We start from the raw sequence: 24,401 nt of genomic DNA on the forward strand, positions 1-24,401 counted from the left end.
TAGGCAGTTGGCAATATATAGAGAGAATTTGACACTAGCTAGTTCTGCCTTGCTGAATATAATTTTCAAATAATTAATATTAAAAAAATTGGAATCTTTAATGAGTGTAAATAATTTATTTGAACCATACACAAAAATTCAACTTTTTAAAAATATCAATATCTCCCATATCTGGGTACTCATAAGAACTTAAGTAAAGTAAGTCTGGCAATTTTCTACTTAAAAAATTAGCCCTTAATTTATGTGTGATGGAGAGGAACATGTCTCCCTCTGTTTATTATCTGCTATGAGGTTCACCAGGGACTCTTCCTAATTGCTTTACTATAGTGTGTGCCCTCATACCTTGGCTTTCACAATGATCAGAATATGCCAACACACCATTATATGTTAATAGAATTTTACTGAATATTTATAGACTGTTAATTTGATTATATGCTCATGTCCTGGTAACATGTTTTTGTATATCAGAATAAACATAGGAGATTCTGATTTGGTAGGTCTGGGGGGTGCCCAGGCTTTTTTTTTTTTTTTTTTATTCTGTGATTCTGCTGCAAATCCAGGCTTTAGAAACCTTTGCTTTATTAAGAACAGGGATTCTATAAATAAGAGGTAACATTAATGATAGTGCCCATCTCAACTTTCACCTAATCACCTTTACTATAAGTGCCCTAGTCCTAACGTACATACTGGAAGCTCCTTGATAATTTTTATTAGATTGTGACCTCCTCAATAGAACATAACTAAAACCACCTCACCTTTAGGCACAAGGGTTCAGAAAATCCCTTGTATGCGCATAAGCAGGAAAGGAATTTTTATGTTTACAGATTAGAAAGTAATAAAATGAAACTTTCATCCAAAAAGCAGATTTTAATTTAGATGAGCTTTTAATTCCCTTTAATTTAGTTTAAGCAAAATAGGAATTTTATCTTATTTTAGTTATTTTTTGCCATTGGCTGGTATGGGGATCCAAACCCTTGACTTGGTGTTATGAACGTTGTGCTTTAACCAACTGAGCTAGCCAGCCAGCTCCCAAAATAGGAATTTTAAATACTAGTTATTATATATCAGGGGTATAGATAACAATTCTGGCATGAAAGACAGCTGAAAATGAATGGTTGATTCTCAGTGATGTGTGAGGGTCCAGGACATTTATCCATTTTCTGCAGTGAGTATTCTCAATAAAGATATTAGGTTTGCCAAAAGGATCTGGAGGGTTAATACTTGGCTAAAGAGAGTAAGAAAATAAAAAAGATGAAATGGGGGTGGGGGGATGGATGTACAGAAAGGAAAGAATGGGAAGAGTGCTTTCTTTAAAAAAATATTGTAAGCTTAGAATTTCTTATTCCTCTAAAGTAACGTAATAGATTTGGATTCTTAAATCTTCCATTTTCCTAGTTGTGTTCTTCTGGAAAGCTTTTCATAGCTTAAATACCTAATAAAATCTTTGATCTTCAATTGTGACCCATGACCTATTGGGCTTTTTCTAATTTTCACTGGATAGATTATAATTATATTTGAAGCTTTATGATTCTTTTATATTTATATTATTCAAAGAAGTTACATTGAACATGTGGAGACTGCTGTAAGGAAAATATGGTGTTGATTTTGTACAACATAATGTTAGTCATTGAATGTTAGAATAAGAAGACATGACCACCCTATTGCCTTACAGTGTATTATTTTGCACAATTCTGTAGGTTGACTGGGAAGATATGCCTCAAGTATTTTCATCTGGGGCACTATTATGTCTGGAAGATCCAAAATGTCCTCAATCACATGGTTGGAAATTGGTGCCAGTGTTGGCTGGGAATTCAGCTGGGGCTGTCAGCTAGGGATTTGGTTCTCTTCTACAGTGGGTCTTCTTGTTTGGGTGCTTGGGCTTCTCGACAGCATGGTGCTGGATTTAAAGGAGAGTTCCACATGCTTGGAAATGGAAGTTGTAGGTCTCAGATGTTACACAATGCCATGGTTTGAATGCCCTCCAAAACTTACGTTGAAATTTAATTGCCATTGTAACAATTTTCAGAGAGGAGACCTTTGAGAGGTGATTAGGCCATGAGAGGTTTGTCCTCATGGGTGGGATTAGTGCCTTCTAAGACGGGGAGTTGGGTTGGTAGAGTTATGCATTAGACGTGTTGAGTTTGAAATGGCTGTTTGACATCCTGGTAGAGACTGGTTCAGAAAACAGGGGTGTTGGTCAACAGGAAAGATAAGCCATTCCTCTTCTGTTTCCCTTTTCTCAGAGAATACAGAAGTGGGGTCATCAGCAGGGAATAATGATGAAAGAGCACTTTGGAGACTTGAGAAGTTTGGAAGGGTCTTCTCAGAGTATGTTCACTGGGAAAATTGACTCATGGGCAGTGTTGTGACGAGGGATCACTTGACAACTGTGGTCAGAAATTCAACCTTTGACCATTCGGGATGTTCTGCTTCTTGAGGTCAGACTTTGATTAGAAGAGTTAAGTTTTACTGTGGTTGAGATTTGACCAAGTGAGTGCAGTGGAAAGAGGGGTAAGGAAATTTACAGTGTGTGCAAGGGGAGGATTATCATGACAGATCATGGATTATAAACTGGATTAAGAGGACAAGAGAGAGGTGAAGGACAGTGAAAAAGTGGGAGGTAGGGTCAATGGTTTAAAAGTTCTAAAAACAGTTAAAGTGAGAGTTCCAGGGAAAGATGAATAGCTAAGAGATGGTGAATAGGGAATGGAATGATTGAAATCAGGCTTTGGGAGGCATTTCACCTATGTTCTGGTTTAATACTGTCAAAGAACAAAATTACAACAAATTTAGTTGAAGGTCTCAGTTGGCTTTATTGTGATTCTAGAATTGGGCAACACATTACTCTGTAAAGTAGAATAAGTGGTCCCATGAGCCAAGAAGAGGAGGTTGGTTTTATAGACAGAAAGAGGCTAAAGAAAGCAGAAACAAAGGACCAAAAGGAGATTGGTCATTTCAAAGTTACTTTTCTGGTAAGGTGGGGACAGGAAGACAGAATAGTAGAAACTTATAAGATCAGGTTACTTCAGGCTATCTCTTTTGTGTAAGGATTAAAGCAGAGGGAACTTCATATCATACCTATTGAAGATTTAAACCGGAAATTGGCTGTTATCTTTCTCCTGATTTCTCCGAAGGTCAGACCACAGCCTAAATGACATGGAACTTAGCAGAGGTGACTCCATTTTGATTTTTAGTCTGGTCTTTTGGGATCTAGTGCAGGAACTTAGTCTAAAACAATGGCCTGTTATAATTTTTATTTAACAATAACATACCAATTTTATGAAGTAATTTTTATTATCTTCGTTTTAGGCACAGGCAAGTTATGTTCATAAGGTTTAAATAAATTGACCAAGGACACACAGCTAGTAAATAACAGAGCTGGGATGGAAAATTAAGATATTTGTTTTTGTTTTTTAATTCCAAAACCTTTGTACTATACAGCTGTCTCTGATTCATGACAGTTGCCCACTAAAGGATCATCATTATTATGACTGAAAATGTTTACATTGCTTATCCCAGTCTTATTATGGCATACAAATGAAAAAACAAAAACAAAACCAAACCTCAGAATACATTTGTAATTTTAAAAACATTTCCTGACTTACTGTAGAAAGTAAGTGGCCTTTAAAATTTGAATGAAAATTATTTTTACTTTTATCTTTCAAAGTTCAAAGACACATTCTCACATCAGTACTGAGTAAGCTCTTAGCATGGAGTGAGTTCTACCTGATCCATTTACAGTAAAATAAAATTTCCTGTATGTTAAGGATTTCCTCATTTTTCTACACTTCAAATGATTTAAGTAGGTCCCTACTTAATGAGAAACAGTGATGTTCTAAGGAAAAGAAGGTAACTTTGGTTATCTCTACTTCAGGAAGCTTCAAGAAAATTTACTTAGGTTCTAACTTTATGGTAGTAAGGAATTTTTAGTTCAGTAGAGAAAAAAATGACATTTTATCTAGAAGGTTTTCACCCTAATAATTAAAATAACAACACTTAGCAGACTTTCACAATACTGCAAACAAACAAAATCAAATAGCTTGGGCTGTTTTTGGTTTAAATTACATGGAGCCCTTTCCAGCAATACTTGAAGATACAGAGTCTTGATTGAAATAGCTACATAATTCCTGAGCAGAAGGTTTTTCTTTGCTGTAATTACATTCGTGCAGTGACTCATACTCTTTTAATGCCTAGACTTTATAATTCAAAGGAAAATGTTCCCTGGAAATTTGAAACCTGGAAGACTCAAAAATTGTTTTAAAAAAAGTGTTATTATTATTGGTACTACTATTACTGCTACTCCAGCTACTATTCCTCTAAGGAGTATTTTACTTAGGTGCTTTTGATTTCACTCATGCTAGCTCTGATAATGGGATTCACTAAACATGACAGTGATGGAGAAAGGATGCCACAGATATCCAGCCTCAGGGATAGGCTGTTTTGGATCCAGGGACTTCAGCAGCGGATGTTTGGGGCTTTTCATGCTGGTATTCACCACTGGTACAGGTCACTTTCTCTTAAGTGTCTGCTTATTTATGACTTCCTGTTTTTCTTGTCAGCTGAATGATTTTTTCAGAATTTACTAGTTCAGATTCCCAAGAGAGGGAATCTGGCTGGCTCTGCTAATAAACATTACTTCTGTTTGGTAGAGTTTCTCTCTCACTGCTGGGGAAGTTGTTTCAGATTGATAGCAAGGGTGAGGAACAGTCTTTTGCAAGTATCTGGCTGGTGCCTCTCCTGTTTTGAGTATGGCCTTGGGTAATCGGTTGTGTTGTGTATGCTAGAGCAATTACCAGTTTTGCCTAAGGCAGGTCTTAACCATGTAGTTTCACTATTTTGTTAGAAGCCCTTGAAAATTTGTGAAAATGTGACATACTGAAGATTAAAAAGAAAAAAAAAGGACAGTTGTTGTTCTGTTGTTTGGCTGTGCAATAGCTATTCTCTCCACCATCTTCCTTCCCCCCAATATCGTTCAGTTCTCTCTGAATAGTCATGATGTTCCGGGGAGACCAGGGAGGAGAATCTTGCTTGTTCAAAGATGAATGTCCTTGTCAAAGGATTTAGGTCTGGCCATGTAATGTAATTCTGGCAAAATATACTTGAGGAGATGAATGCTAGGAGCTTTTTGTGAAGGGTTTGCTCATTCTTTTAAAGAGCTACAAGGGTTTTTCTTACCTTAGGATATTTTTTATCTGCACGAGATGCTTAGATTTGCAGCGCCATGTTAGAGTCATGAGAGGAACCCATTAAGACAATATGCCAACTGCCATGCTGATGGCAGAGCAGAAGGTTGAACATACTCTAGATCTCATAAATGGTGCGGAACCGCCACATGAACCAACCCTGGAACTGCCATGATGTCAGGTGTATTTTGATGCAATAGTAGCCTCCAAAATCAAATATTCATATCATACAGTTTGCTAAATCAATTTAAAGACACAAGAAGAAGCAAGAGTAAAGAGATGAGTAGGTTAGCACACTTGGGATAGGGTACAAGTGGGGTAGAGGGACCACGCTAGCTAAGCCCGGGGTACACAGTGTTTATATGTCCTGCTTCTTTATCTATTGCATCTGCCTTCCCTGCTGATGGTGTGGTTTACAAGGACCAGAGCTGAGGTTTAGACAAGTCCCGTAGATGGCAGGTGCTGTGTACTTGACACCCACTTACTGTAATTGAGAAACTAGGACGAGTATGCCTGGTCTGTAGCTGTAGCCTACTGATTAGCTGGCCAGTCATGAATTCTATTTGTGTTTCTTGGACAGAGAACATATCAGGCAGGAATGAGTGTAAGCAGTTGTTCTTCAGCAAGGTGATTTTGCCCACCAGTGTACATTTAGCCATGTCTGGGGATATTTTGTTAGTCAGGTCAACCAAAGTAAAATGACCACCTGGTTGAGAACTAAAGATTTATTTGAGAGCTCCTTAGGACTGCAGCCCTGGAGACATAGACACTAGAGGCCTTGAACATGTGCTCCTGGGAATAAGAGAGGTCAATAGTGTTTAAAGGAAAAAGACCGTGAAAAGGAAGGGGCAGTTACATTAGTTGTGATTGTTGCTAGCATATGGCAAATAGCCTTGTCCATGTGGGATTGGTTGTAACTGTCCTTTGAGGCTGGCTTTAGTCAGCGACCTCCTAGTTTGGCAGGAAATAGCAGAAAATGGTGATCAGAAGATTCCTGGCAGTTGTTTATCTAGGAAGTTGCAATCTTCCTGATGTGGCCAAGTGCAGAGTTTCAGAGTGCTCTTACTTAGTTAAGATGTGCCTGAAGCCAGGCTGAGATGTCCTCCCAGCTCCATTTCAGCTGCCTTGATTAGAGTGACACCATTGTCCCTCATTAGGCCCCTTATCAGGCATGACTGATGTGTGTAGGTGATGCTACTGCATCTAGTGGGGTAGAAGTCAGGGGTGCTGCTAACAAGTACATTGCACAGAACAGTCTTTCAAGACAAAGAATTACCTGGCCCAAAATGTCAACAGTGTTGAATTTGAGAAATCCTGGGTATCACCAATGGGTTGTTGAATTAAGACCTTGTGAATATTGTGCTTATATATGTTTAGTGTATCCTGGATATTTAGTGTCTCTTATATTTAGTATATGAGGGTACTTAAAAAAGTTTGTGGAAAAATATAATTAAAAGTCAATATGAATCTTTCCGTGAAGTCTTTGAAGTACTCTTGTATCATGAACATTTATTACACAGTTGCCTCACAAATATTTGGTATGTCTTGATCTTCCATTCCTTCCTATTAATGTGTAACAAATATATGATTTTCTTATACGTTACATATCCCATGAATTCTGCCCATGTCTAATAAAATTTTGCTTACTAGCTATTATTCATCTATACCTAAAACGTCTTGTAAGCCTCAAACTTATATTCATCTAATGGAACTGAATATTTTCAATGTTACACTTCCCCTGGAATTTGTTAGCAAGAAATAAGATGATAAATGTCCTGATTATTTAAGCCACATTTAGTTGTGTTTTCTGCAGTTTGCAGCTTAGAGCATTCTAGCTGGTTTCCACATAAAATGTATTCTGAAGATAAATGAAACATGGACTTAGACTATAATTATAGGTTTCCTAAATGGTAATAAAACATCAGATACTACAGGATTATGGTACCTGCATTAATGTAGTGCTTGTTTGATCATTCTGTTTACATTTCAAGCAACTGTAGCCATGTGCTTATCACGATTGGCCTACGTGTTCAGAAATTTGCATTTTATATGACTGGGACAATTGTGGCATGGTGACCTTCAGAACACTTTTAAAAAGATTTTTTAGTTGGCCCAGTTTCTATTAATAGAGTAGCATTAGAAACTTATAGCTTGAAGTATTCTTTTTATTTATTAATGATAATTTTATTTATTTTTAGTGCTTTAAAAAATTAAAGACTTTTTATGGAATTTGTGTCTCGAGGCACCTCCATTAAAAGGGAATTTTTCCACATATATAGAATTAAAAAGAAGCATATTTAAGATTATATAAATACTCATACAAGATGGTTGTTCAGGAGAGATTTCAAAAGAGAATTATTTTTAAATGCCAATGATATATTCCTTTTCATTTCTTGTCGCTTTCTAAGTCACTTTATGTTTGTGATGGAAACTAGTATTTTGTCAGATAGAAATATCACACGTAACACATAAAGAAATGGTAAGGTATGATAGCCAGTTAAAACTATTTGATAAAAAGCTGAAGTAAAAAAGAATGGAAATTACCTATCTTAAAAATAGTGATGTGCTTATGGAAGTTTCCTAGAATTGCTGGCTGGATCATTTTAGAAATACTGGGTGGTGTGTGTGTGTGGTATGTGTGGGAGACACAGAGAGAGACCTATAAAGTGTTGGTTTTGTTTCAAAATCTGGGTTAAAGAAATGTTAAAGGTGTTATGTATAAACTTGAGACTGATTTTCGAATGTTTTATGTTTTCATGATTTCAGAAATGAAATCATCTTTTCTTTTTGTTATTGCAGTGATTTGCTGTCCTCTGAATACGTAGAGAGACACATTGAACATGGAGGCAAGACTGTGGAAGTTAAAGTAAGTGAAATTTTCCTTTCTTTGGGGGAAATCTGAGAATCTTTTAAATATTACTGGCTATGTTTTAATTTTCAGTGATACTTCTAATGCAGAGTTTTGAGGTTTTTTAAATTTTTTATAATTTATTTTAAAAGTTTATCATTCACTTGTGAAGAAAGTACAGTTTTAGTTATTAGAAAAAGAATTTTTAGTGTACTATAGGAATTGCTGGACTTATCTTCTGCAGGATTGAATTCTGCTGTTAAGTAATTCTTATATTATGTCCCAGAAAATAATTTCTGAAATTTACCTGAACGGACAGCACTGACAACCAAGAGCTGAAATCTTGGGTCCAGGGTAGTAGTACGGCTTTTCATTCAGTTGTGAAAGACTTTCCTCTGGTAAAATGTAAAATTATTAGATCTACAGGGAAGTCTTAAGGAGTTTAAAAGACCTGGAAACAGAAATCTCAGGATACTGTTATGACAGGTAAGCTCTGAAAAGATTAACACACAAATAAAAGCCTCCTCCAGCTATAGGAATAAGAATGTGTTTTTTCCTAACACAAAGAAATTCCAAATGTTTGGGCTGATAGATTTGCTAATTACCTTGATTTGATCATTACACATTGTATACATGTATCCTGATATCACCATTGTACCCCATATGTATGTACAATTATGAAGTCAATTAAAAATAATGATAAAAAATTTTTGAAAGAGGAATGTGTTTTATCCCAGTCTACTGATGATGTAATCTGAGGACATGAGAGACGAAAAGACACCAAAGTATAGGGATCCTTTCTGCTCAATATTTAGTACAGTGAATTTTGGCCAAGTGTTGATTTTCTTCTGAACAGTGTTTGGAGTATCTATTCTACACTATCTGAATTATAATGCCATTTGTTTATATTTGTTTTCTTTTTCTGATTACAAAATTGATACATGTTCATTTTAGAAAACCCATAGGCAGAGAAAGGTACAACAAAAAAGGAAAAATCACCTTTAAACTCTTCATTGAGAGATAAAATTTGTTTTCATTTTGTTGTACTTCCTTTTAGTGTTTTTAGTGTTTTTTTTGGTCCTATGCACACATTTATATAGTTATATATACATATTTACATAGATAGTATCATATCTATAATAAATATTGTTTCTTTTTTTTTTTTTTTTGGTGGCTGGCCTGTATGGGGATCTGAATCCTTGACCTTGGTTGTAACACTGCGCTCTAACCAACTGAGCTAACCTGCCAGCCTCTGTTTCTTGCTTTTTAGTAAACTGTATCATGTTGTAAACATTTTCCCAAGTTACTTTCCCATAAAGCATATGTTTATTGTTTTTCTATTTATATATATTACTGTAATAAAGCATTTTTTTGTGGATGCATTTTATTATTTTTTAATTTATTTTTTATTAGCATATTCATTGTTACAAATCATACTTCTCTTTATGTCCTTATCCAATCTCTCCCCTTCCCCCTCCCCTTTCCTCTTTCTCTCTCCCCTTCCCCCCTTTCCCCTCCCTCCTCTAATAACCACAGATTTGTTCTCTCCAATGTTGGTTTGTTGCCTGGATGATCTGTCCAGTACTGAGACAGGTGTGATCAACTCTTCCCCTATTATCATAAATCAGATGCTTCTTCTATTACTCTGGAGTGTGCTTTGTGGAGAGAAAGGACCTCTTCTTTTTTTTTGGTCTCTGCTGGTGCCTTTCCTTGTCAAATTAAACTCTGTTATCAATAACCAAAATAAACTACATTTATTTGACAAACTGAAGAGAATTGGGTTTTTCAGTTATATATATATATAAATTAAAAAAGAGCTAAGAGAGAAAGGAAGGCAGGAAAGAAAGACCACAGAAGTGCCATGATCCAGCAGAGGGAGGGAACACTCCTAGGGCTACGAATTGGAGTGGAGGGAACAGGGGGAGGGGGTGGGAGGTTGGGGGATAATTGGGAGGGGACAAAAGGTACAAAAGTAATTTCTGGTGTTGGGTATGCCCCCAGTATGAATCTGGCGCTCACATCATGGGCAGGAGGGGGGATAATCAGCTTTGTATCTCATCAATATTCGTAATAAATAAATAAAAAAATAAAAATAAAAAAAAGAAAACTTTCTATTGTAAAAAATTTCAAACATATGCAGAAGTAAAAAGAATACTATAATGAACCCCCTTATACCCATCATCTAGCATCAACAGTAATCAACTTTTTGACAATCCTTTCTCTCTCTCCTTACTGTGTGTGTGTGTGTGTGTGTGTGTGTGTGTGTGTGTGTAGTATTTTAAAACAAATTCCAGACATTAGGGCATTTCACCAGTAAAATATCTCTCTATATTTATACATCTCTAACTGATAAAAAGTTAAAACAAAATGTTTAAATTTTTATGTGACCTAGATATAATAACTATGCCAGCCCCTCCAGAAAGTTATTCCATACTTAAGACTGACTAATTGAATGTTTGATTGATTTATATATCACTGCCTTTGTGCAGAAATTATATCAGGATTCTTCCAGGTATGATGTGGGAAAATGAAACCATTTTGCTTATAGTTGGGAAAAAAATACCTAGATTTAGACTCTCCAGTTCCTTTTTTTCTCAAATCTGCTTATTTGGCTTCACTTCTCTATTTTGTATCATAATGTTTTTCTGAATGCAGAGTATCTCTTACTCCTTTGTTAAACTAAAGAGGAAAAGAAACAGGCTGTTCACTCTCCATTTCCATCTATGTCTGTCAGTCAAATGATGGAATGCAAATGAACATGAAGGATAGATCCAGCAAACAGCTATCTGCTATCTCTACAGCAATATCTCTTTTTAGAAAACTTGTGCTTAATCAGCAAAGTGCACTCCACTCTGAGATCATTAGGCTCCATGGGTATATATAACACACAAAACCCTGCCTTTATCACACAATCTTTGCTGATTTTCCAGACTGAGAATTACATTTTCTTCGTTGATGGTTTTTGTAACCCCCAAGCCTATAAAACCAGAGAAATGATAAATCCAAACTTCATCCAAACCCTAGGGCCAGAGGACATTTTGTTTCTCCCTTTAAGAAAACCACTTTGATCTCACCAATTACCTCCATTTGTGTTTCCACTCCATTTAAAAATCTAGCTCAGAATTCTCCTCTGGGTTTTTTCCAGGAAAGTGCTGAATCCCGCCCATCAATCCAAAGTCAGTAGCAAATTATTTCTTTGCTAGTTTCTTCATGTCTTGCCCTCTGTGCTTAGCTCTTCAAGATGTTTCTTTTGATGTGAAATCTGATAGAGTTATTTATTAATCAGAATTTTCTTAAGCATTTCTCTTCACTATACATTATGAGTCAAATAAAATTAGAACATTTCAGATTTTTTTCTTTTCCTTCCCTCATCTACCTTTAAAAAAAAAAAAGCCTTAATTTTTTTTAACTTTTCCTTTACCTTCTGCTTTAGTTTGCTAGGACTGCCATAACAAAGCACAACAGATTGGGTGGTTTAAACAACAGAAATTTATTTTCTCAATTCTGAAGGCTAGAAGTCTGAGATCAAGGTGTTGACAGGGTTGGTTTCTTCTGAGGCCTCTCTCCTTGGCTTGTACGTCGTCTTCTCTTGTGTCTTCACATGGTCTTGACTCTGCATATGTGTCCTAATCTTCTTTTCTTGTAAGGACACCAGTCATATTAGATTAGGGCCCATCCTAACGACCTTGTTTTGACTTAATTTATCTCTCTAAGGATTGTGTCTCCAAATACAGTTAAATTTTTGAGTTACTGAGGATTAGGACTTCAACATGGAGATTTTGGGGAACACAGTTCAGTTCAATATTGATTTTAAAGTTCTATTAAAAATTTTTTTTTAACTTTTTTTCAAAGGTAAAGTCTTTATGAAAAAAAAAGATACTTTTTGTTCCTTTAATAAAACATATCAGTCTCATCTTTTACTTATATTTATTTTCAATTTGTTTAAAAGTTAAATTCTAAATTTATCCCTCTGTTTAGGGAGACCTTTTATGCGTTTGATATGGACTTTAAAAAGAACTTTTTTGGGGGTGGGCAACTGGCCAGTAAGGGGATCTGAAGCCTTGACCTTGGTGTCATAACACTGAGCTCTAACCAACTAAGCTAACCCACCAGCCCTAAAAAGAATTTTAAAGTAAAGCCTTAAATAATCAGAATACCTTGGGAATGCTATTTTTTATTTTGATTGTGAAGAACTATGGCTCTAGATTCATAAGAGAAAGGAAACTGGAATTGATGAATAGTGGCAACAGAGTCTAAACCATGCAGTTTGCTGTTTTATATTTAGCTAACATTTTGTATTGAAACTGAAAGCTGCAAGTATTCTGGTTAATTTAAATTTCCAGTTTTATAGGCTCAGTATTATAATACTAATACTAGTAATAACTAACATACATTGCTAATGTTTGTAATAACTAATGCTTATTGCATGATGTGATAGGCACACAAATTTATATGTATTTGATCCTCAAACAACCCATGATTACAAATATAACTATTATGCTACTTTACAGAAAGTGAGGCACAGAGAATTTACATAACTTGTTGAAAATAACACAATAAGGAGTAGTGGAGCTGCAATTTGAATCTAGATTATCTAATAACAGAGCTGACTCTTATACCATATAATCTACCATATGTGTAAAATAGGAAAGCCATAAAAATTGAAATGTGTGTTTTATTAATAGTTATGTATACATATCTAATTTATTTTGGAGGTACCTAACGATTACTCCTACTGTAAGGTCTTCAATCCTTAAGCTGAAATGGTGGGCTACTTAAAGACCTTTTAGGTAGTTCTCTCAAATTTGATTATACATTTGGGTAGTTTTTCTGTAATGTCAATTACCTTGAGCAAAAATGGTAAAGACTCACTCCAGTCCAAAGCCTGTTTCATTTTTCTTTGAATAAACATCTCAGGAAAATAGCCATGGTATGAGTTTTAGAACACTAGAAGAGGAATGGTAAATCCTTTATATATGCCAGGGACATGTATAGATGGGGGAGGGAGCAGATTTCTTTGGGGTCAAAGAGTAAAAATAAACATCTTTGTAGAGATATGATTTATTAGATCATTAATGAAAGATCATGACCAGTCAGCAATATCATTAGTTCTGATAGTATTTTAAAAAATTATTTGATGATGATGATAATCAAAAGTAATGGCTGCTGAGTGTCTATTTTTATTAACTCAAATTGTTTCTAAACTACTACATATAAGCATTTTCTACTTGTCTTTGGATTAGTGTCCTAATCCTTAAGGATGGGTGTGTACAGAGACACCCATTATACAGTATTGACTTTTGAGAGGCAATTAACTGGTTACTACCTATCATTTGATTGAATTGAATACACAAGAGTTATTGTCTCAAAGTCTTAATTATCTTTATAAAGACAGTAAAAAGATGAATAAGAAAGTAAAGGAGTGTGGGTCAAGGTTGAAGTCTGGAAATCAGTAAAGGAATGAGAGAGTGCTGTGTATTGGGGAGCAGGTGTCTACATAAGGGCGGGAGAGATTATTGTGACTTTAGGAAAACTTTTACTCTGATGGAATGATCGTGTAATTTACATTAAAAATATTTTTACTGAAAACAAACTGAAATGGCCACTGTCATTTCTGGAAACAGAGTATCAGGGAAGTTGATTTAGAAGTAAAGAGAAAGCCTGAGTTTTTCTACAGAACAGTTTTCTCCTGTTGTTCACATCCGACTTTCCTCCCTGGGGTTGGAGATCCATGAAAGATTTCTAACTTGGCACGGAACCATCTTCCTGCAGGCACCTGTGCTTTTTTGCACTCATTTTTCCAATCAAATTTCCAGCTCACTTCTTCCTTCTTAAAAAAGGGATGCCTTTTTTTTTTTTCCATCCTGCCTCAATCTTTTTGTTTTCTATGATGAATGTGTCAACGCCTGGAAAAAAAGTACTAGTAGAGGACTAAGTGTAGGAAATCACTTAGAAAATTTTAACTATGATGACTGTCAGGACAACAGATACCTTCCTGGCTAACTTTGTAGTTCCTGTGAACCCGAACAGCATTGATAGAAAATTGCTGATGATCTCGAAGTGTGTTCAAGATTTCTCATGTCTCCTTTTCTAGATTTTTCCACAAGGACCGTAATTCTCAACACTCAAGTAATTCAAAAAGTAATTCAAAACATCTTTTAAGATGTTTTATTTGAAAAAAAAACAAACACAAAAAAACCCCCAAACCCATAAATAATTGTATAGTGCTATATAATGTTGTGGACTTTTTTGTTAAGTAAAAGTGTTCTCAGTTTGTTATTAGTGATAAGAATTTAGTTTATCTAAGATGTAGGTTATAGTTTAGTGACTGCATCTGTTTATGAGACATATTTTTCTCAAATTCCATTGCTTATAATTGAATAGAACAGAAATGCTTGAGTTGTTTCTTTTTTGGGTGGGGGAGCACAAAAATAGCTATTAAGCTTTCACAGTGTCTCATATATTTATTGCGGCCAAAAAGATGAACACAGAGGTTAATATGCTTTTGCTATAGTTTCTTTATTGATTCTCAAAACTTCATTACCATACAGAATCTTGGTTCTTTCTATAGAAGCAAGAAGAGTAAGCAATAAAGAAGAAAAGAAAAACCAAGCCTTGGTGTGCAGTAAATTTCTGCATTCATTAGTACAGAGCCATCCATACCATTGCATCAATGATCAAGGAGCTTTTTAGGTTATCTTTTTTTTTTTTGGAGGCTGTCTTTGAGATAAATGCAAGCATCAGCTACTGTTGCAGGTAATCCATACTAAGGATTTTTCTTGTGATCTCATTTTTCTTTCTTTCTTTCTTTTATTTTCATTTTTTTTTGTAGAACAACTCAGCATTACTCTTCCAAAATGCCTTTCTTATTTACATCTTTCCCTTACATTTGAGAAACATGCTTTCTGTCTCAAATTCTCACTACAGTAGCTTTTCCAGAAACTCTTGGATAAAGCTCTTGGATAATGCTTAGTCACCTAGACAATAATTAAGTCACATGGCCTGGGAAGATGGTTTAGAAAGGGTTTTTTTTTTTTTTTTTTTTTTTTGTAATGGGTCTATTTATAGAAGTTGTTACTTAAGCTCCTAATTTTAGCACCAAATTTCAAATCCAAGTTTCAGGCATTTTCCTTGGCTCTTTGGAGACGGGAAGGCCTCTATCCAAATAAAGAAACTTAGTGATGTGCATTTTAAGGCTGGCTGGTGGACATAGTATCAATTGAAGACCCTTATGTAGTCCTTGGGGGTGTCTCCTGCTGCCATAGTAACTGTGATTTTTTTTATACAGCTTTATTAAGATACAGTTTACATACCATAAACTGAAGTGGTTTTTGGTCTCCATTTTGTCTGTTAGGGAGCACAGGTTCTTTAACAGTGTGTATAAATAGTGTTGATTAAAATTATCACAAACAAATAATGAAGCAGTGATAGGGATGTTTGGCAGATCCAACTACCCATATGTGAGAATCTGCATTTATGTTTTTCTTGCTACACTTTCTAGATTTAGGTTTAAGACTCTCACCACTGAGCCTAAACTCTGAGAGCAGAACCTGTGGTGCGAGATGAAGGGAAGCTTCAGGCGCAGGTGTTACAAGTTGTTGCATGAGCATGCAGGTACCTCACATAAGTTCTATTTTCCAGGTGCAGTGGATTGAATTATGTCCCCCCAAAACTCACTGAAACTTGAATCGTGTCCCCGAAGTTTTCTGTATTAGAAACTTGGGCCCCACTGTGACTGCTGGAAGGGTGGGAAATCCTATTATGGTAATTGAAAGGTGGGGCCTTGAAGAGGTGATTAGATTGTAGGACCACACTGTAGCTGTAGTGAATGGATTAAAAATGGTGGTCGGGAGCATGGTTCTGAGGGCTTTAAAAGGAGAGTGAATGAGGAGGTTAGTCTCTCTCTCTCTCCTCTTCTCTCTCTGCTCCCACCATCTTGCAATGTGAGACCCCTGGGTCACTGAAGTCACCACCAAGACCCTCACTAGATGCATTCCCTGGACCTTGGACTTCCTAGCCTCTGAAACTGTAAGCAATAAATTTCATTTTTTTCTTTATAAATCACCCAGTTTCAGGTATTTTGTTATAAGCAACAGAAATAGATTAGTACACCAGGAAAGAAAATTTCTGGTGGAATAGCTATGAACATGGTATCTTTTCACACTAATCAAAAACAAGTTAACCACAAACACAATAAATTTTAAAATTAGATGACTTGGAAAAATTTCAAGTCCATTCTTTTGAAACAGATTAGCCATGAGTTAATGACAATCTGACCAGTAAAAAACTAGAGTGATTTTAAAAATATTTATGTCTTCTTCATAAATGAAGATTTAGTTATTAGCTGTAGCTCGATTAGCTTTAAATTCTATTATATTTTAATGACTTCTTTAGCCCCTAACTACTGATATAAAGTGATTTTTTTTTTTAAAAACCTTAGGATGTAAAGATTCTCCAGGAATATGATCTAGACTTTCTAAAAAGTGAATATACAAGTAGGGTTAATCTTATAGTAATTTAATAAGAAATTATTGAGTTGAATTTTGAGGATGGTGGTGGGATTCAATTCCAGGATTTCCTGATTTATAGATGACTCTGTAATTGCAGATAGGGTCAGCACAGGAAACCTTGTCCTTTGGGTGCTGTGGGTTTGAGCTGCTGCCCATTTTTAAGTACTTTCAGTTTTAAGCAGTGAATTGTATCAGAAGGACTCATTAATTTTCTCTCTTACTAGTGCAAGAGCCGTGACATTCTCACAGAAGTATTTTAAATCCTGAACAAAAGTGTAGCTGGAAAAGTCATATTTTTGATGCTAATAATGTATGGAAGTCCTAGTGAGCTAGTTTAATTGACTGATAAATACTATATGTTGCTGTTCTACAGAAAGATTGTGCTTTCTTTTGCTATCTGTTAATTCAGGCTCCATGACTGAGTCTTATCTTAAGGGCAAATAGCTACTACCAGGGGTTTAATGCTGGTTGCTTGGGAGAGTTAACTTCTTTTTACAAATCCAAACTCATTTTGCTTCCCTAAGTGGATATTCTCCAGTTAATGAAAACTTATCATAATGGAATTAAAAAATATAATGACTTGCTGTGCTTCTGTTTTACATACTTCTCAAAGTTTTGTATTTTTACAAATAAGTATATATTATATCCCTATAGGTGCTCATTTTACCACCAGAGATTTCTCTTCTTATAAAATCTGCACCTCTTTGAATGATATGGTATCCTGATGGGATTAGTACTAGAAACCAGACTGAGGAATAAAAAGAGTAAAAGCACAGGTAGTAGTTGGAGTAATAGCAAACGCTTGTATGGTATTTTCTATGTGCCAGGCACTAGTCTAAGTGTTTTGCATACGCTAAGTCATTTAATCCTCCAGTAATACCATTGTTATCCTCATTTTTCAGATAAGGAAACTGAGGCATAGGAAGTTTCACTAACTTGCCCAAGAATTTGAAGTTAGGAGGTCTAGCACCACCAGAATTTGTACTATTATTCACTATAGTGTACGCTTTCTATGGAAACAAATAATCATAATAGCAGAGGAATTGGAATGCAGATATTTTAACCAGAGCACTTCTTATCATTTGCAATTATATCTCCTTTAGCAGTTGTTTTGGTAAATTGAAAATGTAATTGTTTGGTTCAGGTGAGCTCAATTATCCCAATGTAGGATTTCCATTATTCCAAAGAAGGCCAAATGCTGTCTGAAGACATCCCATTTTTTCAACCCTTTTCTCTTAGGGTTTATTTTTAGTCCTCTTTGTTCTTCATAGAAGTTGGATTGTGTATTGTTCATTACAGGGGAGTGCCATGGCTTCTAAAATATTACTGTTTGAAATATGTTGCTGTCTTGCATGTGGCAAACACATGGCTCAGTTCTATGCCCATCTTATGCTTATGTGTAAATTTATCTCCATCTGGAGGAAATGTGAAGTTTTATGGGCCAGAGTAACTAAGCTGAACCATATCATCATCCTTCCAAAAGACTAGGAGATATATGGTTGAATCCTTGCCAAGGTGCTTCAATATATCCATCCTTCTTTCCTCCTCTCCTCTTCCTAAAATACCCCTCACCTCCAAACACAGGAAGAGTGTGAAAGAGCTACACAAATCTAATAAACCGATAAAATGTTTGTTTCCTCCTCACATGCAACATTAGTTATTCCAGGTTTGTCTCTGAACTTTACTTTTTATCCACCGTTAGGCATCTATTTAGTATCTTCTTGATGAGCTTGATGGTGTGTGCCTTTTCTCCCTGGTAGGCTTATGCAGACATATGCTCCTCTGCCATCTTGTAATCAGTGTGGTTTCAGAAAGGTCTCAGATTTCATAATTTAATTCTCATTGTATTACAGGAAAAATTTCTTTGGGAATGAAGCAAATCTTGCTTTTTCTTGAGATTGAAGCAAGGTTGCTCTAGGTCCATCATCATATATAATGTATCAGTTGCCTTAATGGCATTGTTAAGATTGCACGTGGCCTTAACTCTGTAGCCTAAAGAAAATATACTGGCCTGTTACCAGTTTATACGTCAGGTATCTTATTGCTGAGAGTAAGGAAAAATGAAAACTGACAGCTGCTGTCAGCATGAGTTCTGTTCCTCAGCTCTGTTTGTAACCTAGTTGACTGGAAGGTCCTATTTTCTTTCTGGTGTAATATTTTTTTCCCAATTAAGTATTTAAAGGGTTATTTCATCTGTTAATATTCAAGATGTTATTCATAAACTTAAAAGACATATTCGGCCATAAATTAAAAAAAAAATTTCAAAGTAGCACTAACTAATGGTATTTCTATGTATGGAACTAATTAACTGTTTTATAATAGAATATCTTTCCTATTTGAATTCTAATTATAGAGCTACCCTTGTATTATATAATGTCTTATCCAAATCTACTGTTGCCAATTTTTTTTTTGAAATCAGAGTGAACTATTACAGTAATTATAACTGAACAGGAAGTTGTAGAACTGTTGTTTTTGACAGGTTTTAATTGGTTTGAAGCAGAAAAAAAACATCACAAATTATTCCTTTGGTGTTGTCTCAAACTACAGTTACTTTCTTATTCGTTAATAAAAATTCTTACTTTCCAGTGAATAAGTGGCCACTATAAAAATAAGAACAGGTATATATTCTAGCTAGTAAGTACCCTTGGTATTGAGTGATTTGAGGTTTACAGTCATTTTTTGGAGGTAATTGATTAGGGGTCTATTTGACGGTTTATCATAACAGCCTTTTCTTTGCACCTATGAGGTAGAAAAGGAGGTAGATGCAGCTGGAAACTCCTATCAGGCAAGTGGAGTTTAAGTGGCTAGAAAGTTGACATTGGGGATTTCTGACAGAACAGAAAAAAGCCGAAATTCTCAGATACCCTGTTAGTGTCCTTAGCCCTCATTCATTCAATACATAAAAGTTGAGTGCTTAACATGGGCCAAGCATAGGGATATAGCTATGAACAATATATGATACAATTCTTGCCCTATGAAGCTTGTCCTTTAGTAGGAGTGACAGGCATAATGCAAATAACTACCAAAAAAGTCTTTGTAAATTATAGAAATGATAAGTACCAAAAAGAGAAGTATGTGTTGCCCTGGGAGCATTTGATGGGAGACCTGACCTAATCTGGTTGGTCAGGGAAGACTTTCTTGAGATGATATTAATTCTGAAGTTTGAAAGATAACGGGCAGGTGAAATGGGAGTGGAACAACTTTACAGGCAGTGGAATTAGAATGTGCAAAGGCTCAGAGACCTTGATGCAGTATCTTGGTGCATGAGAGGAACAGAAAGAAAAGTGAGGGTGGACAGAGTCAGAGGAGGAGCAAGTGGAGGAAAGTAGGAGTACAGAAATTGACCAGAGCCTCTACTCAAAGAAATCTGGAACAACCTAAAGGAAATAAGACTGATGCCTTTGGACTTGACACATTGATTACTTTCTGCCTTCTCTTCTCTTGATAGTCTTGAAAATCTGGAAATGTATTTGTAACTCTCTCTGGAAGGCAGAGTGGTTGCTTTGGTAATTCTGAGTAGGGTCAACAGCATCCTACAAGTTCTGCTACATAGATTTTTTTTGTTGTTATCCAGGTATATGTATTCTGTAATTTACACTATGACTTTTTTCCTATTTTATTGATATTTATTTTTGTAGTGTACAGTGTGTTGTTTCAATACATGCATATACTGCACAGTGCTACACTTAGGGTAGATACCATAGTTTTGTTCCTTTTAGCCCACCACTTCTCCTCCCCATTGACCCCTGACCTCTGGTAACTGTTTTTCTACTCTCTGCTTCTAAGAGAGACCATGTGGTATTTGTCTTTCTGTGCCTGACTTACTTTGATTTCTTGCTATTTACTTTATGTCTCTTATAAGTGTTATGGTTACCATGAGGCTTACAAAGAACATGTTATAGTTATAACAGATTATTTTAGACTAATAACTTTGATAGCTAAGAAAAAAGAAAGAACCAAAGCCATCTCTATGCGTTGGTGTCATTCTCCCTCACGTTTTGATGTTTTGCTGTTTCAAGTTACATCTTTTAATATTGCCTATCTCTTAAATGGCTGTTATATTTGTTGTGTTCTTAAGTTTGTCCTTTAGTCTTCATACTAAGGATATAAGCAGTTTATTCCCCCCTTACAACCCTGGGGTATTCTGAGGTTGTCTGTGAACTTACTTTTACTAATGAATTATGAATGTTTCCTTGCTGCTCCTTACCATTCTCTTCTTTCAGATTGAAGAACTCCCTTTAGCATTTCTTGTAAGGCAGGTCCAGTGTGGATGAGTTCCCTTAGCTTTTGTTTGTCTGGGAAAGACTTTATTGCTGCTTCATATTGGAAGGTTAGTTTTGCCAGATATGAAAGTCTTGGCTGAAAGTCTTTTTCCTTCAGCACTCTGAATGTATCATCCAACTCTCTTCTGGCACATAGGGTTTCTACTGAGAATTCTGCCGAGATCTGTATAGGAGATCCATTGAATGTTATGTTTCTTTTCTCTAGCTGCTTTCAGTATCCTTTCTTTGTCTTTAGTTTTTGGTAGTTTGATTATGATGTGTCTTGTGGTATTCCCTCTTTGGATTGAATTTGATTGGTGACCCCTGAGCTTGCTGTACCTGGACGGTGTCATCTTTCTCTGTACTTGAGAAATTTTCAGCCATTGTTTCCTTAAATATGCTTTCTCCATCTCTTCCTTTTTCTTCTCCTTTGGGTATGCCAATTATGCAGAGGTTCTTTACCTTTTGGGAGTCCCATATTTTCTGTGTTTCTGTTTCACTTTTTCTTATTCTTTTTTCTTTTTACTCCTCTGGTTTGATAATTTCATGTTTTCTCCTTGAGTGTGCTGATTCTTTCCTCAGTTTGATTAAGTCTGCTGTTGGAGCTTTCTGTTAAGTTTTTCAATAATGTATTCTTTATTTCTAGAATTTCTATTTTTTTTTAATTGATTCACTTCCTTTGTCAAGTTTCTGATTCTGCTCCTGGATTGTTTTCCAGATATCATTTAATTTTTTGTCTTTATTTTCTTGTGACTCCCTGAACATCCTTAAGAGGGTTATTCTGAATTCTCTGTCAGAAATGTCATAAATCTGCTGTTCCTCTGAGTCCATTGCTGGTGCTTGGTTTGTTTCCTTTGGTGTCATATTTCTCTGTTCTTTCTCAGTCTTTGTGTCTTTATATTGATGCCTAGGCATTTAAACAGACTGTTACCTCTTTTAGGTTTTGTAGGTATTCTTTACTGGTTAATATCAGAGCTTTGTCTCTGATCTGTGTCTTTTTTGTTTTTCTTTTTTCTTTTTAGCTCTGTGTTGGATTATTATCTACCACCACCACTTAAACTCTGCCCTGGAACTAATTTATTGTCCTTTGTTTAATTCCAAAATTGGGGGAACTTCCTGTGGGGACCAGCACTTGAGCTCTGTGGTTGATATAAATTGCTATTTTGTTGCTGATTCTTTGGGGAAGGCTTTTTGTGCAGCTCAGATTTTAATTTTTGGCCTTTTAATCACTTCTGGGCCTTGTGAGGTCAGATATACCTGAGCTGTGTGGAAATTCTGGCTCAGGACTGAGTCCTTCCAGCAAACTGCACCCTCTGCAATTTTGGCTCCCTGATTGTTCTCTATTGTGTGGGCCTGTGCCCATCAAAAGGCAGATCAGCTGCCCACACTGCACCTTAATGTTTCCCTCAGTGGACCAGCCTCCCCTTGCACTCAGAATGCTTCTCATGAGGTGGGCAGTGCTTCTCAATGACTCACCTTTGGATGGCTCCTTTCTTCAGTTGGCTGTGGCTCCTGACTTCTATGTGGGTCCATAGGAATCCTGCCAGTGGTCTCACTGGCCTGGGGACTAGTATGGTATGCTCCATGACCCTCTTCTCCCCTGTAGACTCCAAGCAACTTCATGAAAGGGCACAGCTGCAGTTTTTGACAGCTCCTGCCATGGGCTACAACTTCTTTCTGCCCCTCACTGGGCCAGTCCTGAAGTGTCTGGGCTCGAAATGGTCAGAGTGGTCTCTTCTTCCTCTTGCTGAAGCTTCACTTGCCTTCACAAACTTTGTGGATCTCTCCTTTTCCACCAAGCTCTAGTGGTTCCTGGTTGGTAGTCTTTGCTTTTTAATAGTTGTAAAGTGATCAGTTGTGGGAGAGAGTGACACTGGGGACTATCTATTCTGCCATCTTCGTGATGTCTCAAAGGAGTCTGTATACTATAACTTTTATGTGATTTATAAATTATTTATGTTAAAAATCTTCAATAGTTAAAATTTTTATATTTAGCATTTAAAAAGTTTTCCAACATATAAGCATCTTTCGTTGTTTTTAAATTTTACTCCTTTGTGGTAAAATACAGTGTCCAAGAAGATATTGATTCCTTGGAAGTTGGCCTGGTGTTTAAAAGAAAAAAAAGTTGGTAACCTTTGCTTTTTAAAAAAATAGATTTCAAATCATGGAACCAGAAGGGACTCTGGATCAATTCTCTCTTCTTTCATTTTACAGGAAAATAAGTAACATTAATGGTGAATGACTAACTTATGCCCACAGATAGTTGCTGAACAAAAGCACTTTATTTTTTTGTGCTTAGCATCACTTTTTATCAGATACAACCATAAGTACTAATTTGCCTTCCCTGAAGGATGTTTTTTGAGAAATCCCACCTTAGAAAGTTAACCCTTTGTTTTGTTAACAAAAGAGGACAACAGGATCCGCTAAAGAGAAAAGGAAGACTTTATTTTCCAGGAAGAAACAATCTGCGGATCAGGGAGCACAGACCTTGGCAGGACTGAAGAGCATCACTCTGCCCAGGAGGGAACTGGTATTTATGACTCCTACAATCAGGTTTACATGTATGTTCAGTGAATATAGAGAAATTCTATGAATATTTATGGAGAAGGCTATAGGTGGGCACAGTAAAGGAACAAAGATGAGTTGTTGCGCAGGTTCCACAGACTGGCCATGGCTGGTTTTGACGTTGCCTCTCTTATCTGAGAAGAGGAGGTAAAATGTCCTTGGAGTCTGTTTTCTGCCTAATTGGAGACATAATAGGCCCTCAAGAATGAGAAGGCTGGTACCAGGTGGACTTGTTGAAGGTCACTGTAGAATCCCCAGCTATAGCTGATTTGGCCTTATCTTCTGAGAGTGGCCTTTGTTTAGTTACAGAAAAGAAATCTTCAAACAGTAAGATATATACTTGAAGGCTGAGAAATATGTGTCTGCCCTTTCCCTCCCACTGTGGCCATTTGGTTCTGTTTAACAATTTGAATGTCTCTTTTAACCACGATGAATCCATTTTGTCTGTCCTTTGGGGTACATTTTAGCAGTTTGTACTTTTTGTCAGTCCTGGGCTAATCCAAAAACATCAATGGAGGGGTAAAAGTGACCACTAAATGCTAGAGTTGAGTTCTCGAGCACAGTATGTAAGGCTCATGGTACAGGAGAGAAGAGATATGCTTCAAAAGAATTTTTTCTTGGCAACTAGAAATTTTGTTTTTCTTTCCTTCATCAAAAAAGGAGTGGATCAGAGAATAACAGAATGGAAGTGAAATTGAAGGAGTAAGTTCTTGGTAATAGTGGAGGAAAACAATTTCCTTTCCCCCCCTTACCTTAGATCCTCATGTAGTTACATTTTCTTTAAAAAAGAAAAAAAAAAGAAAAAGGAAAACAACAAAAAAACTTCTTTTCAGATGGAATAAAAATCTTATTTATTTTAGGCATACCCAAATATGTTTTCCTTTTGCATAACTGTCTTCTGGTTGATCATATTTCTTACTGTTAATATTCAAACATCAACTACAGAATAAGGTTTTAGGTTAAATACATCCCTTATGCTAAAAAAATTCCATATAGAGCAATACATTTAAATTTTATTATTTGTAAAAAGGTA

General features: G+C 36.0%; 1 protein-coding gene across 15 annotated transcripts in view; it reads left to right on the top strand.

Moving 5' to 3' along the window:
- ADAM22 (ADAM metallopeptidase domain 22) overlaps positions 1-24,401 on the top strand; it is a 234,363-nt gene that overhangs the window by 107,409 nt on the left and 102,553 nt on the right. For all 15 annotated transcript variants that reach the window (XM_063098592.1, XM_063098595.1, XM_063098594.1 and 12 more), the window contains exon 4: positions 7,983-8,049. In XM_063098592.1, coding sequence (XP_062954662.1) covers positions 7,983-8,049 — 67 coding nt within the window. The remainder of the gene's footprint in view (positions 1-7,982; positions 8,050-24,401) is intronic.

The sequence above is a fragment of the Cynocephalus volans genome, chromosome 6 (genome assembly GCF_027409185.1).
Source record: "Cynocephalus volans isolate mCynVol1 chromosome 6, mCynVol1.pri, whole genome shotgun sequence".
In the NCBI taxonomy this organism is placed as follows: domain Eukaryota; kingdom Metazoa; phylum Chordata; class Mammalia; order Dermoptera; family Cynocephalidae; genus Cynocephalus; species Cynocephalus volans.